The sequence below is a fragment of the Phoenix dactylifera genome, chromosome 17, assembly GCF_009389715.1.
Source record: "Phoenix dactylifera cultivar Barhee BC4 chromosome 17, palm_55x_up_171113_PBpolish2nd_filt_p, whole genome shotgun sequence".
In the NCBI taxonomy this organism is placed as follows: Eukaryota; Viridiplantae; Streptophyta; class Magnoliopsida; order Arecales; family Arecaceae; genus Phoenix; species Phoenix dactylifera.
Window position 1 is genome coordinate 14,749,945 of NC_052408.1, and position 27,178 is coordinate 14,777,122.

Consider the following 27,178-nt stretch of genomic DNA (forward strand, 5'->3'; position numbering starts at 1 on the left):
TGACAGTAGAGGAAAGCTATAGTTGTCTGATGTTGTGAGGAGATCGATTGTCCGTTTCAGACTGATTAAGTGCAAGATCAATACGAATATGGGTAAGACATGGGATGCAAAGGGATGAGTCTGCTGGTCTGATTTGCTCCATTAATTCCAGCAAATCTTAAGCACTCCTATGGGACCTAATAGTTTACCGGGTTTGATTCAGGTCAGATTAGATCAGGTCAAAATCTAGTAAACCAGACGATTCGAAAAATAGAATGGGTCCAATTTTAGAACCTGACCCAGCCTCATTTGTTCTTTAATATATATTAGATCGGATCTAAACGAGTCAGGTTGAATCCGAAAAATAGAATGTGTCCAATTTTAGAAACCGACCCAACTCCATAGTCTTTCAAAACAGATTGGATAAGATCTAAGCGGGTCGGGCCACAAATCAACCCGACCCCTTTGCAGCCTTAGTTCCCATTTATTGGAATCACCAAGCAGTTATAAGGCTTTTAAAAGCTAGCAGTTTTATGTACCAAAAAAAAAATGTACCAAAAAAGAAAAAGCTAGCAGTTTGTGGTCAAAAACTTTCCAAGAAAGCCATGGTGTTAGGGCAAAGGAGCAAGGAATGCAAAGCTAGCCTAATTTGCGAACCCTCCAACTTTGTTTGGAGCACAAACCTGGATCCCAACCCACATTCCGGAGGATCGGACATGACACTCTGCCCAATTTGACAATATGTTGATTTGCATGCAAAATATTATGACTAATTTTTCTTAAGACTTTTTTTAAAAAAAATTTGCCACCGTTAAAAATATAGTACACCATACCGGCTTAAATCAAATAGTACAAAATGTACCATACTGATTTGATACTCCAATAGGGGTAGCATATCAATATTCATTATTTTTTTTAAAAAAAAAACTGTACCATATTGATACTTATTTTAGTGTCAGCGATATGAAGTTCAATATCAAAACCAGCAAAAGCTACGTTGGCCGGTTTCTTTATTTGCGTACTGCATCCCGGCATAGAGGTTAAAGCTGTTATCCGATTTGGATTTTGGTCCATTGGTGCAAGAGGTCGCGAGATCGATTCTCGCAGCGCCCCGCTGCCGCATCGTGCATAAAATGGTTTTCGCATGAGCAACAGCGTAAGAATATCTGATTGCCGTTCAACGAATCAATAACACCAGGAAAACAAAATTTATCCGTACTGGAAAAATTGATTTTTTTTACACAATATCTAAACTTTTTGTGTTCTCATTGGGTAAACCGATCTTTCCCACATAGCAACAGTTACAATATATCTAATCAAACAACCAATTATCACTTGATGAATGTTTCCTCCTATGACAGTTACTTACAACAGCTCCAATGTCATTTACAAATCATGCGATTCCATACAAACTTTGAAGATGAAAAAAAGAACAACATTGACACAAAAAAAAAGAAGGACAAGAAAAGAAAAGCCAAGAGGGCATGGGGATGCTACGACCGATCTTAATCATCATCTTCAACTTTGGGGGCCAAATAAAATCTGATGTAACCCATTTCTGCAATCTTGTACTCCACAACAACAGGCATATCTGAGGACATGCTAATGGTTACCGTGTTTGACAGAGGTGTTGCCTTTGTAAATGAGTTCATATACCGCAAAGCAAATGTCAGAGAAACTGGTTCCTTCATTTCTATGGTGGTAGAATTCTCAGGCTGCAAAGTGGAAGGATACTTGCAGTCAGTTTTGGCAGTATGTCCAACAAAACCAAGACTCCCTGCAATAAATATTCTTTTCTTGCAACAAGCTAAAAAGAAGGAACCTTTCAAGGGGGTGTGTCCTATGATGATCTCAGCAATTTGAAATTTTATGATGTTATTCTATAAAGAGAGCAAAAAAAATAAAAATCCTGAATACTTCTAATCCTGATCCTACCAAGCAAATGACAAACTCTGAAAATCCTGAATACTTCTAATCCTGATCCTACCAAGCAAATGACAAACTCTGATTACTATTGAGAGCGCTAGAAAACTACAAACCTTGAATAGTTCTAGTCTTAACCCTATCGAGCAAAAATATAAATTGGTACCTGAATCAGAGGTTCAACAACTTATGCGAGCGCAAGTACTTCTCGTACATATGCAGCTCAGTTCAATATCTAGTGAGGAGTTCACAAAAACCGGAAAGGTAAATATTTCTCAGATTTGCTTCAGCAGACATACGAGTGTTCTAGTTCATTGGCAACATGATAGACAGAAGTTGGCTTTGAACAACAAAGATTGAGTGCATGCAATTTAATTCTAACAGGCTGTCCATTATAGATAACAATATGGCAAATAATAAATAATATATAAAACAGCTAGCTAGCTAGCTAGCTTCCTTCTGACAAACAAATGTTATCATCAGGTGGATCAGCCACTCAGCCCCTGAAAATAAGCAATGCAAGAAAAAATATACCTTCACACAATGGGGAAAGATTTTTTTTTTTTAAAAAAAATATCCAAGTGCATAAACAGCAAAAATTGTCTTTCCTGATCCAAAAATGGTAATGTACCTTATCCACAGTAGTGTTCTGCCGGCAAACAATATTTGCACTGCCAATGCCACCTCTGGTCGAGAACTTAATTCCTTCCTTTGTCACAGATATTACAACTAACAGAAAAGATATTTCCTTAGTCCTACCATAGAGTCAGAATGGAGATAGGAGATAGCATCATAAGAATAGGATTGCCAACATTTTATGGAAGCAACCATTTACAATATAATAGTCTACAATCCATACAAGCAACAGGATGCTTCAACAACTTTCAAAGAATGATAGAGGAACCACACCAAATTATGCTGTTTCAACAATTGAAGAGAAGTTCATCACTGGAGCATGGAACAGCACCAACCATTAGGAACATTTTAAAGATGTGCGTTACAATCTACCCAAAAAAAAAGTTGTTTGTTACAGGGGTGCATCATGGTAGCATGATATTCACTTGATGGCTAAAGAAAAGAAAAATATTAATCCAACTATGGCAGCTGCAAATACATTCGTCCAGCAACAGAATATCTGGTCATACATTGTTTAAACGGAACTAGGATTTCTCTCGTGTAGAGGCACATATATCCTAGGCCTGGGGTCCAAGCTATCAACTCACAGCTCGATATCTTCAGAGAACTAAGGCAATGACGCAGCCCTTGCTCACATGAGACAACCATGCGAATTGAAAAGCATAGCATACAGGCCAAAATATACAAATAGCTTTTTCTCGTGGCTTGGTGTAACAAAATTTTCTTTGAAAGAAAAAGTTCAAGAAACACAAGAAGGAATAAAAACTCATTTTACAAGGAAGAGGAACTGGCTTAATAAGAAGGCTAAACAGATAAAGGATGCTAGCAAAAGAATTAAGTAGAAAAGCATGCTAGATGAGACATAAACAACTAAAGCACTGAAGACACATATCAGGATCACCTACCATACTCAAGGAGTCACAAAGAAATATCCACGATAAAAAAGAAAACAAATTCTGTCAAACCCCTTATTAGAGTCATATCTAAGATGCAAACACAAATTCGTACTGATGATGATGTCCAGACAGAAAACAAATGAAAAAAAAATAATTAAATACAATTGATTTATCCCAAACGTGGTAGAATCCTTTTACGAGGCATAAGCATGATTTGGCCGACATTTTGGTTTGGCATGCATCCAGGAAGGACAACATACAAGCAAACCTATTATTCGTGACATATTTACAGATGATGCTATTTACTAGATGAAATGTTAAGCTTTAGATAATCAAGAATGATGACATGATGATCTACATTTCTAGATACGTGGAAGGTATGTTTCAGTGACCAAACATATGATAGGATTAGACATTTATGTTTCACACTTCCTTCAAAGCATGTGAGACACAAAATCAGCAATAGCCAGAACCTACCAGTGTCCCCAATACTGCTTAGATCCTTGCAGATTCGTGCAAACTCTAGAGAACGCATCTTGACAATGGCCTGATACTCTGCTTCAGGAATACCTAAATGATCATTCTGGATATCCATCAATTTCATTGCAAAGTCTGCCAACTTATCTTGTTCTGAAATAGAGAGCATTTAAAATAGAGTTTAGCATAAACCAAAAGCATATATAATAAATAATGATTTTAAAACAAAACTCAACATGATGAGTTAATGATAAAGATTATGCAGCAACATTCAACTTTCTAAAAGACAGTAAAGCAGAATGCCTGAGCTAAGTCATCCAGATGAGCAACTTACAGATACTACATATTCCACTACTGATAAAGCCGAAAGATATTGAATGACTTTTCAAGGACCACTCAGTTATTTTGACAGTGGAATGCCACTCTTAACTAGTGATGATCTAAAACACCCTCCATGACAGATATCAAGTCCTCTCCACAGTGAGGATCAATCAAAATGTTTGGTAACAGGAGGAATGTAAAGTAAAAGGTAGTAAAAAGTTACAAAAATTGATGCATAATAAGGAATAAACTAATCTAACAATAATCTGACAGCAAAGTTTAGCAACCTAACAACTTCATCCCAAATATAGCAGGTGAAGGCCAAAGATAAAGCTAAAATAAGCAACAAGAAAAAATTACAGTCAAACTGCCAAAAGACATGTGCGGAATGTTATTGGGTCTGTCCTGCATTCATGAATATTTCCCCAAAGCTTCATAAACTATTGAAGTTTATATACTATTATAATTACTTTTGATTAAAAGAAAGACCTCATCTCAAAAATTTAACAGGCATGCCTTCAGCAATTAAGCTCTACTGCATGATTTATTATAAACCACAGTTGTCATCTTTTTTAGAAGACTGAAAGCCCGACGTGTTTATGAATATTCTATCAAATTTAATCAGACACCCATAAGACTATTATTCTACGTTTTATTTGAACAATGTCCCAGAAGTACCCAAGAATCATAGCCGTTATGCAAATCCTGCAACCCATCAATCACAAAAATCCAAAAAAAAATGTGCGTATCACAAGCTAACTAAACCGGGTTATCTGAAATCATCTAAATATAATTTCTTCAATTCGAGGGCAATTTAAAAAGAAGAAAACACTTAATGTGCAATTTAACCCATCACTGCTCCGAGGACCCCAAACACACAGAGAGAGGCCCTAGAAAAAAAAGAAAGAACTATAGAAACAAGTTCACAACGAATCAATAAATTAGTATAAATATCACCGCTCCAAGATCCCCAATCCACGAAGGCCTACTTAAGATAAAATTTCTTTTAATAAAAAATCCCTAGGATCTCAAACCCTAAATCCAAGTCCTACACAGCTAACCAATCACCCAGTTATCAAAGACAAGAAACGATAAACAAGCAACTTGATTAACTTTTATTTTCTCGACAACCACAGTCAAACCCTAGTAACTTCCGCAGTCCAACAGATATTAAAAAAAAACAACGACGACAAAAGAGGACCACATAGAAACAATTCCATTCCGAATCAAGAAGCTATCAAAGATCCATCCAACGTTCTTGCCATGAAGAACCCTTATAATCGAAGAGAAGCATTTTAAACCCTCAAAACCGTCACCGATTGACCCCTGCAAAATGAAGGAGAAGGAAGAAGACATGCGACATGCCAATTCAAGAAGCGAGAAGGAGACTACTCACTGGGGCTCTCGAAGATGAAGGTGATGGTGTCGGAGTCGTCGTCGGCATTGAGGATGATGATGTCGTCGTTGGCGGCGCAGCGGAGGAGCTTGGAGACGTTGTTGATGTTCATGCCCATGGAGTGGTTGCGGTCACAGCGGAAGTGGTCGAAGCCTTCGGAGCGGAGAAGGAGGGCGACCAGGGCGACGTGGCTCGAGTCCATGGCCTGGAGGGACACCCCCGACGACGAGAAGTCGAAGTTGGCGTCCGTCACCAGCTCCTTCATCGCCTCCACCACCATCTTCAGAAGTCTCCCCTGAACCAGACGCAGCTCCAGCATCCTTGAAGAAGAAGACGCAGAGTTCGAGAAAGAGAGAGAAAAAATTGCGGGAATTGGATTACGGGTTCGCTTTGTATAGAGATTGGAGAGAGGAGAAGGAAAGATGGACGGAAGAAGGGGTTAGCTTGCGGAGGAAGATGCAAGCCATTGGTATCAGAAATCACGTCAACAATGACGGACAGCAACGTCCGTCGGCATGATAGGTTTTTAACGGAAGTGGGTTTTTTTTTTCAATTTTTTTATAAATATTTTTCTAAATATTAAAGTTTACATAAATATTTTTTTTAAAATTAATATTTATATGTGCCTATATATATACAACGGTATTTAAAAATTAACAATTTTAAATTAAAATAATTAAATTATTTATAATGGATAGATATAAAAAAGTATTTATAAAATAATCGTGATGAAAAATAAAAAATTATTTCAATTTTTTATTTTATTTTTAATTAAAATAAATATAAATTTTAAGAAAATATTTATGTAAATTTAAATTTTTTAAAAAATATTCATAAAAAAAATTTAGTACAACGTGCATAGGTGCGATCAACCAAATTAGAAAAAAAAAAAAAAAAAAAAAAAAAGCTAACACGACTTTGCATGACTTGTGGTTGCACCAATTTGATTGATGATGTTCCAATCCAGAATACCCTAGTGTTAGAATCTGACGCCATTGGACGGGTTGCTATTGTTCCCTAAAGCTATTTTTTCTAATAAAATATAGTAAATAAATATTGTTTGGATATTATACATATATACACACATATAAACAGTTGTCTGGTGTTTAAAATCGAAATCATATGTCTCAATAACGATAGCAATCTGATCATCGCATTGTTGTTTATACAGGTTAAAAAACCAATAGTAGGATGATACCACCTCTTGCTATTTGGGTTTGATCTGTCAAGGATCGGATGGAAATTAAGGTAAAAGAGACGGATTAGCCCATCCTAATTTATCAAACAAAGGCGTAGTCTGAAGGCACATTATGCTTGGAAGCAATGGACTTATATATCAGCTCAAGCAGCAAGAAATTGATGAGATCTCAACGTAGTCTGAAAGCGTTAGCCTGCAGATGTAAGATCTCAGTCTCGGCAAATATATAGACTGCATCAAATTCTGGATTTATCAGCTCAACCAGTAAGGAATCGATGAATCATGGCAGCCACAAAAACAACCATGATTTAGGAAAATCAAACATCACCTTCGTTTTTGCGTCTCCATTAACATTTTCTTCATAGCTAAAGTTCGAGAGAAATCAGTCATTCTTCATCAATACATATGGAAGCTAAAATACACATAAATACAATGCAACTGGTGGAGCACACTACCATCAGTTGCACTCAGCGAAGAACCAATTTTTCAGTACCTTGATGATGCTATTGATTCTGCAGAGAACAAGTATCTCACTCGAGAAAGAACTGAATCCTGAGTAGGGTCATATGGATGGTCCTTGGATGGAATCTCCAGAATAGCAGGCACGGGTTGGTTGTAGCTATCAACTCGATACCTTATCATATTCGCAATCTGAATAAGAGAGCAAAAAATGTCAAACTCCGGCAATCAACCTCGGCAAGAGAGAAAAATTGGATAAGAGGCAATAAAAGTTGCAATGCATCAAAAATTGGATAAGAGGTAATCTCGGGTAAACATTGATAACTCAGCATCCAACAAGCAACTCATTCCTTCTAACAGATAAACAGATTAACACAATAATGTTGATTATGAATACTCACACTTGTGTTTCAAGCTTTCGAAAAGACCTTGAATGAAATACGAATTTAACCATTAAATGACATGATATTTTGCATAACACAAGGGATGTGTCGAAATAGCCTAGCTAGGTAATGCCATGGATTCTATCGAATGATTACGCATATATTGACCAAGACAATAAAGGTAATGCTCTTTATTGTACAAACATCGAACAGAATCACAGATTAATGTCAAGCATGTTCTTCAGGAACATAGTAGATCATATTCTCGACGAACACAACTCCAGTGAATCTCATTCAGTCACTCCATCAAGATGAGAGAAGAGGCAGCTATTCTCCCGGTTGATGAGTCAAAAATTGTTTTGATAATGAAACTATCCACTGTATGTTTCACTTAATGTCTAAATTTTCTTATAGACTAAGCATGGCAGTTCCACTATCATCCATGAAAAGTTGCCAGTTTGGGATATGACACTCTAAAGTGTGTATTCTGATACAACTAACATATTCATATAACATACTGGTATGTTTACTTAAGTATGATACCGTATACAATGTAAATATATAAAACAAATGTAAATATATACAACGTAAATATATAACGTAGAAGTCAGAGATAGGCTAATAAAACAAATGAATAATTATATGCAAAAACTGGTGCAAGAGATAACAATCAGCACAGTCCAGCTTACTTACATATTGGTTAATCAGCACAATCGCAATATCCTCTCTTGTGGTGAAGTCTTTAAATGCATCTTCAATTGCTTTCACCGTAGTTTCTAAGATGGAAGCATTTATTTATAGTTGAAGAAATGTAAGATCAACTATTCAAAATTCTCATGAGAAGGTAAGGGACATGCACCAAGATATTCAACGTAAACCAAATATACATACATGCAACCCCCCCCCCCAAAAAAAAAACCAAAAAAAAAAAAAAGGAAAAAAGAAGGCCCACAAATTTCATTATTATTTTTTTTTTAGAATGCAAGAACAAATAAGCATGTAGACGAAACTATAAACTAACAAAATCGACATAAGTAAATCAGGCAAAGAGTTTTAAGAATAACTGACATATGTAGTACTTTGCAAATATTGGCTTATTTAAGAGTTCAAACAAATTATATTGGAAACCAAAACAAAGACAAAATTTCACCAAACGATACTTAAGAACCTATGATGAGCTCAGCAACTATATGCGTCACCCATCTGACGCTCAAGTTTGACACATTTCTCAATGATCATGCATGACACCCTTCTCCATGTTCATAGCAACCTATTGCATATAAGGAATCCACAACTAAAAATCACAAACTTTAAGAGTTAGAAAGCAATCACTAAAACAAGTTTTGAGTTTTGCTATTGACCTGAAGAAAGGAATAGGCTCAACTAAGAAGCTTCATCCTGCTTCATTGAATTGGTTTTGTGGATTCACCCAACTAACCATCAATTTCAAAACAGGATTCACCTGAGCTCATGCTATTGTGGTCAAATATCCACCAGTCCTTAAATGGTAGAACCCTATGCCCTTTCCAGTACATTCAAAGTTCAAATCCTAACCATCTTTACCATTAACTCAATCAAACGCTTCGTAATTGCTTATTGACAGATGTCCTTAAAATTTTTATATGTTCTTTAAACAAAAATCTCTCCTTAATGCCTCAACAAATCACTCTATCACACCCCCTCTCCAGCTCAATCAAGGCAATGTGTAGGTCAAATCCTGACTCTAAACCTTTCAATAATTCGCCTAAACTAGAATAGAATTTCCACTGGTTAAGTCTTTTGACATGAGCTTATGTTGTTTCTAAGAGATTAATGTTGTTCATGAACGTTTGTCTAATCACCCTCATATAACTTTAGCGTCGATCATACATAATTCTATAACAGTTGGTACAATATTGTACACAAAAGATACTCACTCCTACCATTAAGCTTTTTCCTCAATTCATTGACTTAGTTAACTGGCCAAGTTAATTGAAGTTATTTACTGTTTTCCTGTACATGTGATATTCCATCTTACTCAAATCCATTGGCCTTTTACATTGTATTCTACAAAAGTTTCTTTCTTTTCTAATTAGGTATTAATGCATAGGCATTCACAGCTCATTTATGGTTCCTCCAAATATGCTTTCCCATTAAAAACAATTACACTTTTAAAAAGAATGACATGGAGCAGGGGTGTTGCCAGAAATTCCAAAAGTTTTTAATAAAGGTGACATTGTTCAACATTCCAGAAGGCTTGTTCTCATGTGTGTGTGTGTGTGTGTGTGTATCTCATATTGGTGGCCTATGTTTACAGTTGTATCTTTTCTGAGGTGCAAACTTTTGATTTTAATCTCTAATTAGATTTTTGATATACTCTCTCTTGTATAACATCTTCATATCCAAACTTCTCAACACTGATCAAATTTCTTTTTTTCCTGTTTTCCAAGGATCAGAAATTATGCATAAAATAGTGGTTCAGATTTTGTCTTATGATATATAAGAGCAAGTAATATGCCATTAACAAAATGTTATTGCCAGATAAATTAAAGTATAAGAATAATACTTCATAATGGACTTACTAAAACTACATAAATTCAAATATTATATTGGAGAATGTTATATGTCAATGACATATAAGTTCCTTATTTGAAGAGTTTAAGAATGTACTTGAGTCCACAATAAGGTAATTTCTCTTCCTCCGCAAATCAACATTACCAACCCCAGCTAACAAAAATCCAACCACAGTGTCCTGAAACAATAATGCACGACCAATAGTCCATCAGATTATCTTTGAAGTCTGCAGATAAAAACAAGAATAAGATAGCACATAAACAGTTCAATATGATGTTTCTTGATGCATCAATACTTTAAACACTGTCTCAACATTGTGATAAGTGTTTAGGATGCACATAGGCTACATTGTTTGAGTTCTTCTAGTAGCTTGATTTGCTCATGATGGACACATGCAGCACCTAAATTTTCTTAAGACTGGATAAATCCTCATGTCTAAGACCATCCAAACCAAAAATTGAAAACTCCAAACAAAAAGGCTTCCTGCTTTTATTTATAATGTTAAAACATATAGAACATAAGAGTAGTAATTGTGCACACACTAAATAACTTTGCTGCACATCAGCTATGTTGTGGGATTCGAGATTCCAATACCTAGATAACCTAATAGAATTTATTAAACTGAGTAATGCTAATCTTCTAAAATTGTAAGCATAATGAGCTATGAAATCTAAGAGATACTATAACTATGCAAAAGTTTAAGGACATGAAAATAACAGGAAAAGCATATTCCGACATACCATCAGAAAACTACTATATAACAACGGGGTTGCATCAGACGTTATAATTTCCCAATGCATCTATTAGCAGTTATGAAAAGACCATCCTTTAGTCATCCACTTTTTTTATGATTACGTGCTAATGTTCTAAACATCCTGATTTTCAACAATTTATGGCTAGAAACCCCTAAATCACAAAATCATAATTAGTGGAGAAGTTTTATAAGCCCATGACCCAACAATATTTTTAAAAAAATGATCTTGCACTTATTTTCCATGTCAACCAAAAACTAAAAATGCTCAGAAATGATGTACAACTAAAACTTCTTTAAGCAATTTGTGATATTAGTGAATTCTAAATTTACTCAATCAAAAAGTTTAGTCATCAACTTTTCTGAGCTTCCAACTCTATCCTTTTACTTTTTCATTCGGGACCTACAAGGCAATTCAGCTAATAGCAGACACCAGCAAAGTTTACATTTCCCAAGCAACAAGCATATTGTACCTCATCAGCAATCATAGCAATAAGAGCTGAATTACTTGTTGGGATCTGAGCTCTTCCAGCCATTGTAAGCCGTTCTCACCTGCCCAACAGAGAAAAACAGAAAACAAAAAAGGAGGCACACAGCATCTTAACATACAATCCACAAGCATTAAACATAATTGGCAAATAAAGCAGTACAGTCATAGCCTCAGCAATCTTCAAAAATTTGACTGCTGAACAAAATAGAGTCTTTGCTGTTATATAATATAAAAATCAAAACTAATCACTAATACTCGATCTTGGAAGCTAAATAAAACTCCCTGATATTAAATCAACGCAAACAGAAGTCTCAAGCCCCAAATTTTGAAGACCTGAACTTATCCATTCGTACTAATCCAATAAGAACAACTTCCGATTCGATATGATCCATTCGATAAACTAATGGATCTTGGAAGTCGTTCTTAACATCGAACACCTGAACAACAATAATTAGACCCACTATACAGTGTTGGCGAGTAATCCTAAAGACAATTCCGTCAAGACTTTATCTATAGGAATTCAATTACAAGGCCTTTGCAATCGCTAGTAATTCTCTATATCTCAAGAAATCTCGCTTGGACCAAAACCCTGAACTAATAGGGCTGGAAATTTGTGATATTTTTTTCTCTACTGCATATATTAGAAAGAGAGGGGAAAAAACGAAAAAGAAGTTCAGAGAGGAGCCGAGATGGATCACCTCCTTATTATCCGGAGTGTACCCGAAAGCAAGGGGAGCAGCCACAACTCGAGATCCGGGGTAGGGAAAAGGGCAGGGTCCTCCGAGAAGCCGCCTGAGCCAGGCCCCGCTTCGACCATTGGCCATTGTCCGATTACATTATACGATCTCTGAAACTCAGGCGATCTGACGCTATCGATTTTTGGATTTCAGAAGCATCTAGAAAACGCTTACGTGGCTACCCATTGATCCCGACCTTGGCTTGTCGGCGTCAAAAAATTATATATATATATATGTGGGTTGGATCGGTTTAAGCAGACTTGGATCCGTAACCAATAAAGTTCGAGTCCGCTAATTAAATACTGGGATGGGCAGTCGGCATTGTTTTTTTAAAAAAAACAAAATCATGTGACCGTTTCACGTGCCACGCAGCTGGCGGGATTTTGCGTGCGACCAAGTTAAAAAAAAAAGAGTCGCGGTTGTATGCTTCGCGCGACAGAAGGATGCGCCTCCCTTCTAGCCCCTCGAGCGTTGGATCATCCACTGCACGTCTGAAAACACTCCTAACTCCGTGGTTTATCCCCTGTACAGATCGCAAAAAGAAATGGCGATGATCCGACGGTTGACCTTCTCTCGTGCGGAGGATGCAACCAGGCTCATTTAAAAAGGTTAGGACAGATATTTCTGAGGGTGATGCAGAGGAGTAGGTGGAGATCATGACTTCAGACTCGTCGCAGCCGGAGAACGTCGTATATTCGACATGACCATCATAGGAACAGAACTAAGAGCTGCATAAAAGAACATCACCTATATAAAGCTAATTCTAGATGCAGATAGTATTTATCTTAAATAGAACCCGATTACGGTGATCGAGTAGATTCAAGACCAAAACAAGTATGACGATGGGCAACCGCTGCTTCGGGATATACATACACTTTCAAAAAGGTATAGATTCTTGCCATTCATGTCTATCAAAAGGTAAACAATATAAACGATTTGATTGCCTCCCATGCTGCCCAATACTCGAAAGAGATTCTTTGAAAGAACAAGTTTGTTTCATTTTGTCTCCATCAACTTTTTTCTGAACTTTGGGGATCATCTAGGGTAGTCACCACAAGTCCATTCAGATCGGAACGATTTTTAAGTTTGTAAAACAAATTGATTGGAGCCACCAAAGCCCTCATCCAAGTCATTCGAAAACAAAAATCTTTCGGGAATTCAGGTCTCGAAGTTATGGATCCAAGTTTCAGGTTGGGTCCAAATCAGATCATGGCTTGCCGCCGCCTGTGAACAACCAATCATGCTATTGGTTTTGGTGGATAATTCCACAAGACCACAACATTGGGTCAGGCCAGGAAAAAAGAGAAAAAGGCTGCTCTACCCAGTAGCAGCCATGCTATCCCCAAGCCAGGCGAGGCCCCCTTGAGTGCGAACTGGGAATAGGACAGTAAACCATGACGAGCCAGTAGCTCTCGGCAAGTTCAAACCACATAATATTAACCAGTAAATGCATCGACATACATGCATATATGCAATGCGGTACATTCCACATAAATGCATTCTTCTATTGTGTGATCAAGGGCCTTCTCAAAATGATGACAAAGCCAAAACATTTCATTAGATACAGCCACAGGTCTCCTCACAGTTACAGCTACACCAGCCTCTATTTTTCCTGCGTTGTCAAGTCCGCAAGACCAGCAGCTCTTCCATTCCGGAACATGAAATTATCTTCGCTGTCCAGGAGGATTTGGGAGTCTGAAAAATAAATACCCTTCCCTTCCCTCTCTCTTCAATTAACAGCAGGAACAAGAGCAAGCATAAATCTTGCTAGACCCTCTCAGATCAAAATATACGAAACTGGTAACAGCTGAAGGATTACACAAAGGATGAACTATCAAAACTTAATTATTTTTTCCGAAAAAAAAAGGCTCTCCATTTTTGTAGCACCAGTATAGCAGCCAGAGCATATTTAAGTTCTATAACTCCTTTAGCTTCCATAGCGTCCCTGGACGCTTACCCGCTTATCATCTTCAATGCAAGCTCTCTTGCATCTTTTAAAGTGTGTAAGATGTTCGTTGGCTCAGCATCATCCAATGCAGATTTTATACAGGACAACAGATTGTGGCATACTTCTCCTAATTTTTCATAGCGATCATGTTCTCTAAATGAAAAACCAGTTGAATTAGAATAGTTTCTCCCTACTTCATTTTGGGTTGGCGTTTCTTTAGGGTTCCGTGCTCCATTTCCCACCCATTCGCTTACCTCTGCTTCTAATTTTGCAGCCATGATAGCAGCTCGTGCAATACATGAAGATGGTAGCTGGCAAAGTGACAGCAATATATCACACACATGATCGCAAAGGAAACAGAAAATGCAAGAGCAAAGGTGCAAAATCAATCATACATTTAAAAAAGTCATGCAATCACAATCTTATACCAATGCAGTGCAGACTCAGGCTCAGGCTCATGAAGGGGCACAGTCACACCATCTACAAAAATTTATTCTGCTGCATATGTAAAAGAATATAATCCTAATTGGAATTATTTCTCAGGCCTTTTCCTCGGAAAGAAAAACACAAGAACCAACGTAGACCCTTAAAAAATCCCTTGTAAATTTGTACCTTGCAGGGTAGATAGCTAAAACCATCCCAGCGTTAAAATGCTAACACAACGAAGATGGAAGGAACGAATTAAATGCAAACCAAGCTAGAAGAAGAAAGATACATGTCAATGTAGAAAACTACGAAAAGTCTGAGGTGCCTATCTGCTTGAGAAAAAAGGAAGAAAGAAAGACATGCTTAGAAGCATTTCTATGTTTTAAAGAAACTAAACTAGGAAGATAAATTTGAGAAAGTTTAAATCAAGAAACAATAAACACGTCATTGTAATACAATTTATGAAGCATTTGACTACATGATACCTCATTGGAGTAGCTAACATGAAGAACTAACATTCTGAAGTGAAATTTAGTAAATTTTTCTGGTTTAGTAAATTCCAAGTTTTAGGGTCAAGTCTTTGAGTCCGATTATATGTAGAGGAAAGTAACAATACATGGTTAGTCTAAATCTGTTAGATGATTTATTCAAACACTACATTGATTACAGCTCGGAATAGAGTTGAAGCAGACAAAAGTGTATCAAATGGTATAAAGATAAATTTTGGTCAGTCCTATCTCCTTTTCAGTAACGTTGGCCTCAACTCGAACTACTGTGGTGGATAGAGTTTTGGAACATGGCTTTTAGAACAACAATGATGCACATGAATAATGCGGAAGAACTAGATTTATATGAACTTGCACCAAGAAAAGTATCGAACATAAAGCACTATCACAAACATCCAAAGAGTCAAAAGAAGGGGCAACGAATATCAAGTGCCATCACCACTGTCCCTGCATAAAGATTATTCATGGTGGAGAACATCTTTGATAATTAGGGATCTAATGCTACATTCGCCACAATGTTGCATGAAGCAACAAAGCAAACGATGCTTTAGTAGATAGGTTGGCATTTGCATATAATAAACCAGAGATAACTGAAATTAGGTGTACAAGAACTTACCTGTGCAAGTCTGGCAACATTAAGACCAAAGCTCTTATCTGATGCACCAAGAACAACTTTATAAAGGAAAGTAACCTCTCCTTGGTCTGATTCCCCGACACTAAATTTGGATTTTGAATCAGTAAGTTTGAAAGGTTTCTGTGAAGTCAGATAGGAAACATGGTATGCCCCAACAGACCCTTCAAATTCTTTCTGGATATCCAAAATCTTGGGATAGTGGGTGACAAAAAGAACCATGCATTTCTTCTGCTTAAGAAGGTAATGTAGTGTTGCATAAGCAATTGCAACACCATCATGTGTGCTTGTGCCCCGGCCAAGCTCATCAATGATGACCAGTGAACGTGATGAGCAGTTATGTACTATATGAGAAGCTTCACTCAATTCTTCCAAGAAGGTGCTTGTTCCTTGCTGGATGCTATCTGACGCACCCATACGGGTATATATGCCATCCAATACATGCAACTTTGCTGATGATGCTGGTACAAAGGAACCGACCTAAAGGGATCAGAGGTACATTTTAATGAAACAATTGTCATTCTAAAAGTGCCTTTAGCCACTGATTAAACCATTATAAAGGTCAGGCAACCAGCATCCTATTTGTTTCCTTCTATTGTTCATACTGAACTAAAACTACAAGATATATCAAAAGTACAGTATTGACACCACAATGAGTGGTCAACCATTTTTTTGCAGACGAATGTTACCCTTAATCTAATCAGCAAACAAGGATAATGCCAGCAATAAACTAGTCTGCAATTGTACTTCAGAATAAAAAAATTAAAATATATATATATATAGACCTGGAATTGCTGGGTCTTACGATTTTGTGTAAGTGGCACCCGAATAACAAAAAGTCAAAATTTTGGTAACTCTTCATGGTAGTAAAACTAAACTGGTCCAAGGTACAACTAATGTACATGATAGCCAATAGGTGTATATAGGTGATACCAATCAAAGACCTAATTATACCTGAGCCATAATAGCTATGAGGGCAACTTGGCGAATGTAGCAACTCTTTCCGCCCATGTTTGGTCCTGTAACAATCTGACAGTACTCACCATCCTCATGTAAGTTGGTGTCATTTGGAACAAAGTTATCTCCCAATATTGACTCTAGAACCTGCAGAGGAAATATCAACGCTTGAAGAAAATGTGTTATTTATTTGATGAACATGCCCAAATGAAAATTAACTGCTTAGATATAGAGTCGCAAAAATTCAGGCATGGGAAAAGGAATTTGATATGGCAGAGAGTCTGATTCAGCAACAACAAGAAATCAAAATCAAGAGATTTGTCAAGGTAATAATATTGTATATGCTATATAGAATATATAAAAAATTAGTACAAGGTACTTTTTTTGGTTATTTTCAAAGTTAGCAGCTGACCAAACTGGTAAAGTCTCGCTTTCACCAGGGTCTGGGGCGTTAGGGTATATAGGGAGGGCTACTCCCCATTACGCAACCCGTTGCCTACGGGCCTGTTCTTGAGGAGGAGGAAGAGCACAGAAGCAGCAGCAGCAGAACAAGAAGAAGTTATATGGGGAGGGCTACTCCCCTTATGCAACCCATTTCCTATGGGCCTGTTCTGAAGGAGGAGGTGGTGGAGGAGAGGAGCAGCAGCAGCATGAACAAGGAGGAGGAGGAGGAGGAGGAGGAGGAGAGCAGCAGCAACAGCAGCAAGAAGAAGAAGAAGAAGGCACCCACGGTGAGGGTTTCTTGTTTTTGGTAAGGCAGATACATTATACAACTTTGAAGCTGAAGAGGAGAGAGAGTCCCAGATGAAACTCCTGACAAAATTCCTGGTGTGATTAGCAACATGAGTAGATGCTATCCTCACTGTAAATGTGGCACCTCAAAGGAGCTTAGAGCAGATGCTATCCTCCAGAGCAGTGAGGATTTCCAAGAGTCAAACACGCAAAACACAAAGCAACCAGGGGTCTGTCTTATTTTGAATAGATGTAGTTGTCAAAAAGTTTGGAATAGTGTTTGACGGGAGAATTCTTGCCATCTCTGAACTGCTACTTTTCCGCTCTACTCTTACCCTTCAGAAATCAAAAACAAGAAAAAGTCATAACCCTCCATTTGTCAATATTGCATGGACACGGACATGAGAATCAAATTCAGACAAGTATCCAAGTGTCTGACTCAGCAAGAGGGAAAAAAAGAGATACAAGAATATGTAGGATAACATCTAAATTTAACTTGATTACATATTTATACCTTGAAGCATTATATATTTAAACATTAAAAAAAATGTTAATAAGATATTACTTGTTAAGATCAAGGTTCCCCATACAGATTCCTATTGTACCATAGCAAGCATACCGTACGATACCGAGACCGAACTGGTATGCAGTCTTGTACCATACCGACACTCGGTATGTCTTGTCGTCTCAGACCATACCGCATACTGACACAATAATAGGATGGCACCGATACAGGTCTGATACCGAGATGGCAAACCTTAGTTAAAATCTTTCAAAATATTCTCTCTCAAACTTTCAAATTAACATACAAATATTAGCAAAATATTATTTTGCAAAATTGTGTCAATGCCTACATCCTTAACAAATGTCAACAAAGAACAACTACTCATAATATCAAATTAGAGGATCAAACTCATTGCTAGAGCCTAGAAGAGTACAACTCTCTTTTGATTTTTAAAAATGGCTACAAAAGAACTTCATAGGTATCCAAGTATCCAATCAGATACATATCAGACATAAATTTTTGGAGCTGGACGCAAGTGTCCAGGTAACACTACCACTTGTACTCGTATAACATAAGTCTGTATTTGCAACCATAGAAAATCCAGCATAGTTTTGATAGACCCAAAGAGCCTTCAATATCATATGATATTAAGTTTCACTCACCGGGTGACGACCTGAAGTGATACGAATTTGACTTGGTTCATCACTGTTAAAAAAAATTGGCTGCACATAATTCTGCAAATGCGCAAAGTATATAATGAAGTGACCGAATAAATGTGGATACTATGAGATGCAGATGGTAATAAAACAACCTCACTTGCAGTTACCTGATTTCTTGAAAGAATGGCAAGTGAATGCAGACAGTCCAATGCAGCTAATGCTTGAACAGCTGCTCGAAATTGGGTATAGTATTTAGAAAAGCCCATTAAAAAATTATCCCAGGTAGTCCTGCAGGCAACAGCAAGTTCTTCCTTGGCAAGCAACAATTTGTCTAAGGCTGTCAAGACTTCTGGGGGGTGATATCGGATAGTTTTCTTGGTACTACTAACTCTGACCCAGTTTGATGGAACCCTTGCCTCTGAGGACAGCTGCAGCACGAGCATAAACGTCATTACATCCCTAGTGAAAAAGGAAAACTTACAATTGGAAAGAGAAAGAATTCAACAGCCTAGCCTTGAATTTACATGTGGTCAAAGACTTCAACAGCTTGCATTTGCATGTGGCCATGTCATGATGTTCCCATTATTATATACAAAGTGAAAAAGAAAAAATATTCTGATCATGTCCAAAACAAAAAACTTCAAGGAAAATTCTTGATCATATCTTGTCTGAGGCTATATCTATGCAACATAAGATTTATTGCTCATTGGCATGACCAACTACTAGAAACAACTTAAGATTTGTATAAATTGTTGGGGTGGTACAACAACTTTCATGTGAATTGCTGGTAAACCCAGTGCAAAGCAGGTAAAACAAATACATGACAAACCATAAGATAAACAAAATACAGAATAATCGATTTGTAGTGTAAAATAAAAAATAAAAAATCTATTGCTTGTGGAAAAATGGATGTAAATGAATGCCAGCTAAAGGCATAGATTATGACTGGAGAACCCTGCTTTTGCATTTTAACATATGAAGAAAAGGTTCAATCAGAATTAATTAACAAAATTACTTCTATCAAGTGTGTCGTTCCAGATACACTCATGAATTCCAAGTTGCGCATTCCAAGTTGCTTTCGGTACTGAGAAATTAATGAATCCAGCTTCTCTTCTGCCATCTGAACAGCTAGACGGCCTCTAGCAACCTGTGGATGAGAAAAAAAACAAATATTATAAAATATAAATCTGTACAGGGCAATCATTTGACCTAGCTGTATTTTTTACCTCTGGAAACTGATCACCATAAGCAATAAATAAATTTAACACATCACGCTGTTCAGCTGCTTCCTTGTTTAGGCAAGATAAAAGTTTTGCAGCATGAGTGATGATAGTAGATGATGAAGCAGTACAAATTAGCCTTCTGAGTAAAGCAGATTTAACAATTTCCTCGTTATCCTCAACACGAAGGTTTTGTAATTGCTTCGCAGAGGTTAGGACAGCCTCAATGACTCCAATGACCTGTAACATCAAATATAAAATAGTGAGCAAACTGGGGGCAGTAACCACCATATCTACCAATTGCTAAGTTGAAAAAGATTAATTATCAGGACTATCATTAAACAGAACAATAAATCCATCTACCAACGTTTGAATCAAGATTACCACCCAACATCAACAAATCCCAACTTGAACCACTGTCAACCACCAAAACATATTAAGTGATTCTCAGGTCATTCTGGTACAATGTCACGTTGATTTAGAAAACTTGGAATCTAGAATGATTCAAACCAACTAGCACAGTAGAATGGTTCCCACATAACTGTGGTTAACACGTAGACGAGATTATCTTTTGTCATTGGAAATTTATTAAGACAATTAGTTAAATTATTCTGACCTTGGAATTTATAACCTTAGTTTGGGTTGCCCGACAGCCCAGCTTTGCATAAGATATATAAAATAGGGGAAGTAACTGCAGAACACATGTAATGAATTTTTTGGTAGTCGTCATTTTTATGCCTCGAGAAAATATTTTTTTCTTTACTGGTGAAAATTCTAGGTGAGAAGATCGAAAAAATAACATTGTAGTGTAGTTGATCAATTTGTCCAAAGAAGCCTATGCATAACAAACATTTGGAAATATGATTGCTATAGTGCATTTGGAAGTATATCTGGACCTATCAGGATAACTTCAAAGAAGCAAAGGTTCCTGCCATAAGGAAGGACACGGTCATGCCAGAGATTCCAATCCAACCTCATAGCAGAAGGTGGTTCTAAGAACACTGAATGAGCTATTTGAAGGGAAGTGTCTTGGTTCCTTAGATTTAGTTCTATGCCTTTGATATGGCACATTCATTGACCAAGGAGGGATCGTCAAAATTGGATTGTCTATAGCTTCATCACTTTCCCTCCTCTATTTAGATCACGGCAGCATTTCTGTTGATCTGTTTACTTGCTAGTGTTAATGAAAGTGACATTTTAGAGTTATAGCACTTGCATTCAGTTCCTCTACATCTTTTGATTAGAGTAAATGCTGGGTACATTTTCGAGTACACACTGCATCATATCGATTATAGCATCACTCTGAAGGGAAGCATTGTCCTTTTTCTTTTCTTGTTGTGGTTGTTTTCTTTTTTCCTTTTTTTTTGTGTGTGTGTGGAGGGGGAGGGGGGAGAGCAGATTATGAAAGATTATGAAAACAGAGATATGAAGTTGATTTTTAGGATCAAAGAGCACATTGGATAAGAAGCCCATTAGACCTAGTTTTTACCCAATAAACTTCTGCCAGCGACAATAAAAGGAAGAGCTTTGCAAAACAGCTTAAAGAGGGGCTTTTGTTCCATGCAGGACCAAGCCACGACTTTTTTTTCTAGAGGTAGCAAGAGCGTGTTCCTTATTCTTCTCACATGTTATGTTACATTGCATCAAGAAAAGGAGGCACACTAGCATTCGTGAAGAAACGGTTTCTGGGAATCTCCTACTCAGTAACCAGTTAATTTCAGTCATCTTCATCTATTTACTTGAGATGCATTTATTTAGGGCCTGTTTGCTATGGTTTCTGTTTTTGTGTTTTTGTTTCATACAAACAAGTGAAATATTGCCTGGAAACTGATGTTGGAGTTTGCATTTGCCCAGAACTTCTAACAACTACCGTTCTTTGCTTTTATTTTCATTTTTTCCGAAATCAATACATCTGTTTGTGAAAAGCTCTAAAGGTTATGCAAACAATTAAAAAAACAAAAGGGTTTCATTATAGATATATGTTCATTCAAGTTGAATTTTCTCCTTGGACTTCTGAAAACTTGTTAAACTTGTTGTCTACTGTGATTGAAGAAAGAGCCCCACTTTAAGTTTCCTAGCAAAATTAGAGCTTGCCCTGATTCCCGCCATGTGGACGATTCATATATAAGAATTCGATTTTTGTAAACAGGCCCTTAGTGACAGTTTATTTTTGTAAAACTTGTTGTCTACTTTGATTGAAGAAAGAGCCCCACTTTAAGGCTCCTAGCAATATTAGAGCTTGCCCTGATTCCCGCCATGTGGACAATTCATATATAAGAATTCAATTTTTAATACTATTAAAAAAGTCATCTTCATTGCTTTCACAACATTCATTAGTGAGATGCAATCAGATTGTAGAGATCCAGATTTTTGTTCTAAAATGGTGAGTACGGAGGTGAGAAATATCAAATTATCTCGATAGAAAGAGAAAAATGTAATTTTCAAATGCAATCACAAGATTCAGCAATGATACTTTTACCTTCAGAAAGTTCTCCAAGACTCATGGAAAGCAAAGGAGAAGCTTTACTACCTTGTTGCAACATAAACAAGTGTTGGGAAGAAGCTTAATATTGATTGATCCATAAATGCGGACAAGTGATCAAAATAAGAACATGTATGATAGTGAATAAGCAAGTAAAAGATACACCACAACCACAACACAAGAAAAGAATGACAATTAGTAGTGTTTGTAGTAAAACTACTATATGGTTGTCACAGCACCAAGGCATTTTATAGGATGCACTTACAACTAGCGTAAAGACAAGTTTAGGTCTTTCAAATGTCTTTACAACAGATCATGAGGGTTGTCTGACTTCTTATTGTGATCATGGATCTTTGGCACAAAGATAAATATAATACCTCAGATGCTGTGGCTGTGCGGTGAAAAATTCTTGTTATTCCTCGTTGAATATCAGGTGACTTCCCCAACATCATCAAAACTGAAGAAAGAATATTATCAAGTTCAGGTTGCACAAGTGCATTGCGGAGATTCTCCCGTTCAAGCTCAATTTCATTTTGTGAACCTCTACATGACCCCATTGATTCAGCAATCTCAGAAACTGCATCGAGACGAGCAACTATCGAGTTTCTATCACATAAAGGATGAGTCACCTGCAAAAAGATCAAAAGTCTAACAGAGAATAAATAATCAGACAGGAAGACAAACATATCCTTCAGTATGATTGGGCTAGATGAGCATTTGTATGTGAGACTACTGCAAGAAACATCTGATACTGGATTCCACCCCCTCCACCCCCCACCCCTCCCCCTTTTTTCCATTTGTAGGCATTTTAATGAATGTACAATTTCACTTGATACCTATACACATATATATAGACACGAATCTGATGTGCACATTTATGTGTCTAGCCAAGCCTTACCCAATGTTTGAAAAGCCTTGAACCAAATGCAGTACAGGTATGGTTCATAGCTTGGAGTAATGATCCTTCCATAGAACCATCTGAGTTGTTCTTCAAGACCTGAAAAAGCTCACATCAATTTAAGGAATTCTGCTAAATTAAAAGGTTACAAGTATGGCTAAAGTTGCAACACTTATAGAGTTACACAATAAAATTCAATTGTGCTACAGTGGTTCTTACTTTCGTTCTAAGATGACAAAATGTGGAAATTTACAAGCTAATGGAGCAATATAAAATAAACATCATTCTAATCACATAGGATATTTTCACGTTTTTATCCCCCACCAACCTTCTCCACTTTATTCCCTCTAGAAAAGTAGACATCTTCACTTTCTTTCATAGCTCCTTTTTCTTTTTTTTTCTGTTTTTCTTTTTCTTTTAGAACATGGTGGTTATTGGCCACCACTCAAGTTTGAACTTGAGACCTCTCATTTACAGAAAAAGGGTGCCAATGGCCTATAGCTGTTGGTGTTTTTAGCTGTTTCTTACATGACCATTTTGATAGTTCCCATTGATGTCAATTCCCCCTTCATCGCCATCAATAATGTATGCTTTTAGTTGCCAGACTTAAAATAAATTTAACCCCAAACTGAGAAAAGAAATTTCTAGCCTGTTATGTACAGCCAATGAAAAGAACAGATATTTGATCATCGAGTCATGCAACAACTACAGCAATCCATCCAACAGCTGATTGTATCACTAGCAGGCAGCAGCAGACAAGACTTACAGATTGTATCACCATCAACTATCCAAAGCATGAAAAATATTAGGAGAGAAACCTTGATATCTTGTTAACATTAGATAAACCCCTAACACGTTCATTTTCATCTTTCTAGAGAAAAAAATGAAGCATCGCTTTATCAAGCACCCATCATATGGATTACTAAATTAGAAGCATATGAAGTCAATACCTTAATCGATAGGATGTGTTCTTTAACTTCTTTAATCACATTGATGCACCTGTTTCTCGCAGAAGCATATGATCTTATACATGCAAGACATGTAATAAGGATTATGGCAAGTATTTAAAGAAGCTAAATAGCCAAGTTGAGAAACAACATGGTTATATGGACCACTCCAGGCAATCACATGAATATTAACATAACACTAAAGGAGGAGCAGAGCAAATCTTAAAATGAAGAAAGACAGTACTCTTGTACAACTTATCTTTCAGGATAAGAATGGTTTTCTCGCTCAGACCAAAATACCAAATCTTAGCCAATAATTTTACAAACCAAACAAGTAAATAATATTTCAACATAATTTATAGTTCAGTGCTAAAAATTACCTCGAGTTGATGAAGTGTATTTGCTGATAAAGTCATTTCAAAGGTGCTAGAAAAAGGTCGCAATGAAGCACCCAAAGACAATATCCTTTCCAAACCAAACTGCTTAAGGTAACGGATGGTCAACGCCAATGCTTGCACGGCTAATTCAGGCATAGACATGATTCCCTGCAGCAAGCAAGAGCGGAAAAGGACAATATTTTGAACTAACGCCAACCACTGGTGTCTAATCTGAAGACCGACAATAGAATCCTTGGCAACAAAGAGCTCAATTGCTAGTACAAGTAATTTAATATCAACCATGATGTTGGATATATTAAATGAAAAAGCATACCTCAATTCCAAGGTGATGGTTTTCCTCCTTGCTCATGTCCAAAACTTGGGTTTCATGTTCAGCAATCAGAGTATCATCACCTACGCTCTCATATAAAGACATCACTTCAGCAAGTGCACCCCCATCATTAAAACAATCACACGATGTATGCTCGACTCGGACATTAGATGAGGGTCCAGCATATGCCAATAGTAGCTAAAAATAATTAGCAAAAACGTTTCAACTAGCCAACAATAAAGAGTTCTGAAAAGAAAATCAGAAAGAACCCAATGTATAAATTGTATGAGTGATGATGGAAATTGAATGCTGCGACAAAATGAGGGTGAGACTTGAAGAGATTAATGGCAGGAGGGAGTAGCACTTATTTAACCAAAAAATATCACCATTCTGCCAAAACATTACACTTATATAATCTAAAAAATGTACAATTTCTATTATAATATACTTGCAAAATAAAATAAATTGATGGTCACTCATGGTTAAAGCGATATTCTACCATTTATGACATGTGTCAAGAAGTAGACCCATTTGGCATAGTACAATATGGCATTATAGTTAATCATCAGTTAAGTCATATAAAGTATGCGGAATAGTGGGCAAAAAGATTTAATGTATATGAAGAGATAAACTATAAGAACATACCACGAGATGCTGTGCAGAGTAATTGCAATAAGCAACATGCAACATGATCTATATGTTTGCTTCAAGTTCATAAAAATATACCAAATACAGGAAACCAATAAGGCAACGATGAACTTCATTAAATTATTGGTTAAAAAACCCAGTCTTGAAAGTAATGAATAGTAGTCTGATAGCCCTCTTGAAATCTCTCACTTAAATTTCTTTCCGAACGGGGGAAGTCATGAGGGCTACTATAGCATTGCTCTTTTCAAAAAAATTATATCATTACTATTCAAAAGACGCAAGTGCAACCTTTTTCCAGATCAAATACAAACAATTATACAGTCAGTTCAAATAACTAAGGAAAACATTAATGGAAACATTTTAAAAAGCTATTACCTTCTCTGTCGCCATCGACAGGGGTTCGCCAAGAAGAATCTCAGCAGGAGATAAGCTCAGAATCGCCGCCTCAAGCCCCGACCTCATCCCATTATCATTAAACTCCCCATGAATAACCTCTCCAGTTGAAATCTCCACCGCCAGCACCCCAATCTTCACCTCGAAACTCCCCTCGATCCCACAACTCTTATTCCCCACCGAGGCCTCCTTCTCCACAACACAAACAAGATAATTACTACTCTCCGCCCCCGGTCCCTCCTCGCCACCACCCCCCATATCCTCCGCCGCCTCGATCGTGGACCTCGTGTACAAGGCCGACAACCCCCGACTGAACGGCCCGAGCCGGTTCGAACCGTGGGCCTTGATCGCTGCCGTCTCCGTCTGCTTGACGACGCCAACCTTGTAGCCGGCCCCGACGAGCCGGCGAACATGGAAATTCAGCCGGAAGGTCGGGATGCTGGCGGTAAGAAAATTATGGTCCACATGGGCGAAAATTCCAAGAACCCGGGAAGCGATCTCGGCGTCGTCGCCGAAGAAGCGGTACTTGTAGCCGACCTCGATCATGAGGAGGACGTCGGGGTGATTGGATTTGAGCTCGAGGACTTGCTGCTCGAGAGGGGTGTACTTAGGGTTCGGAGGGAGGGATTGGGGGGTGGAAGAGGGGGAGGGGGAGGAGGAAGGGGGGTCGAGGAGCTTGGAGAGGAATTTTTGGTGGAGGGAGGGGTTGTAGGGGGAGAGGGGATGGCGAGGGTTTTGGTTTTCTTGGAGGAAGGGGAGGAGGAGGGGGGGGTTAGGGTTGCGGGGCGCTTGGACGGGGAGAAGGAGACGGTGGCGGAGATCTTGTGGGGAAGTTTGGGGAGGAGGGGAGGAGAGGAGGAGGAGGAGGAGGGAGGTGGATTTTGAGAGGAGGATTTGGGGGCGAAGAAGCGGGAAATCACCTGCTGCTTTGGCTTCCCCATGAGAGCGGGGTCGAGAGCGCGGGAATGCACGACTGAGCGAATGAATGATGACGGCCAAAGTTTTCTTTTTGCTGCACCCTCACTGCTACTTGGTAGTTTCTGCGTTCTACCTCCGCAGACTGCCGCTCGACTAAAATGAGAACGAGGACGGAGGTGCTATCGGATCGGGTCGGGTTTAAGCCCAAGCCTGCGTCCATTAAGGCTTGGGTTTAACTTCCAATCCATACCGGGTCCACTTAAGGATCGGATCAGGACTAGGTTTGGTTAAGAAAAATAGAGTTTTCTTTTTTCATACATTCCCTCCTCAATATCAAAATTTATGTAAATATCATTCTAAATTAATATTTACATATACATTCTAATCAAATATTTATTATA

At 37.7% G+C, this 27,178-nt stretch overlaps 3 protein-coding genes across 5 annotated transcripts; all 3 read right to left on the reverse strand.

The window, feature by feature from the left end:
- Positions 1 to 1,195: 1,195 nt before the first annotated feature.
- Positions 1,196 to 6,231, reverse strand: LOC103719406 (proliferating cell nuclear antigen-like). Of its 2 annotated transcripts, none has more exons than XM_008808625.4 (4): positions 5,629 to 6,231; positions 3,912 to 4,064; positions 2,534 to 2,631; positions 1,196 to 2,405 (listed from the first exon to the last, which is right to left on the reverse strand). In XM_008808625.4, the coding sequence occupies exons 1-4, from the start codon at positions 5,945 to 5,947 to the stop codon at positions 2,391 to 2,393; spliced, it is 585 nt and encodes a 194-aa protein (XP_008806847.1). In that variant the 5' UTR covers positions 5,948 to 6,231; the 3' UTR covers positions 1,196 to 2,390. The 2 variants fall into 2 exon arrangements, with proteins under 2 accessions (XP_008806847.1, XP_008806846.1); XM_008808624.4 differs by having other exon boundaries at positions 1,196 to 1,694; positions 5,629 to 6,228.
- Positions 6,232 to 7,133: 902 nt separating this feature from the next.
- LOC103719407 (V-type proton ATPase subunit F) lies at positions 7,134 to 12,403 on the reverse strand. 2 transcript variants are annotated; one of them, XM_008808627.4, is made up of 5 exons: positions 12,161 to 12,403; positions 11,446 to 11,524; positions 10,318 to 10,399; positions 8,362 to 8,444; positions 7,134 to 7,477 (listed from the first exon to the last, which is right to left on the reverse strand). In XM_008808627.4, the coding sequence occupies exons 2-5, from the start codon at positions 11,506 to 11,508 to the stop codon at positions 7,313 to 7,315; spliced, it is 393 nt and encodes a 130-aa protein (XP_008806849.2). In that variant the 5' UTR covers positions 11,509 to 11,524; positions 12,161 to 12,403; the 3' UTR covers positions 7,134 to 7,312. The 2 variants fall into 2 exon arrangements, with proteins under 2 accessions (XP_008806849.2, XP_008806848.2); XM_008808626.4 differs by lacking the exon at positions 11,446 to 11,524 and having other exon boundaries at positions 12,161 to 12,397.
- Positions 12,404 to 13,665: 1,262 nt separating this feature from the next.
- LOC103719424 (DNA mismatch repair protein MSH3) lies at positions 13,666 to 26,918 on the reverse strand. The gene is given in 13 exon segments (XM_026809367.2): positions 13,666 to 14,458; positions 15,696 to 16,190; positions 16,665 to 16,814; positions 18,567 to 18,638; positions 18,731 to 18,991; positions 19,579 to 19,710; positions 19,790 to 20,023; positions 22,643 to 22,894; positions 23,164 to 23,262; positions 24,491 to 24,655; positions 24,822 to 25,016; positions 25,842 to 26,593; positions 26,596 to 26,918. Coding segments are annotated over 13 exon segments (3,318 nt in total). The 5' UTR covers positions 26,801 to 26,918; the 3' UTR covers positions 13,666 to 14,152.
- Between the last annotated feature and the right edge of the window lie 260 nt (positions 26,919 to 27,178).

Coding starts and splice junctions, on each gene's coding strand:
- LOC103719406 (XM_008808624.4), bottom strand. CDS start 5,947: ATGCTGGAGCTGCGTCTGGTTCAGGGGAGACTTCTGAAGATGGTGGTG. Junction 2,632..3,911: donor AAGCAGTATTGGGGACACTG/GTAGGTTCTGGC, acceptor CTTTTCTGTTAG/TTGTAATATCTGTGACAAAG. Junction 1,695..2,533: donor AGAACACTACTGTGGATAAG/GTACATTACCAT, acceptor TCCACTTTGCAG/CCTGAGAATTCTACCACCAT.
- LOC103719407 (XM_008808626.4), bottom strand. CDS start 12,286: ATGGCCAATGGTCGAAGCGGGGCCTGGCTCAGGCGGCTTCTCGGAGGA. Junction 10,400..12,160: donor ACACTCCGGATAATAAGGAG/GTGATCCATCTC, acceptor TTATTGTTTCAG/GACACTGTGGTTGGATTTTT. Junction 8,445..10,317: donor TTACCTTATTGTGGACTCAA/GTACATTCTTAA, acceptor CTTCCATCTTAG/AAACTACGGTGAAAGCAATT.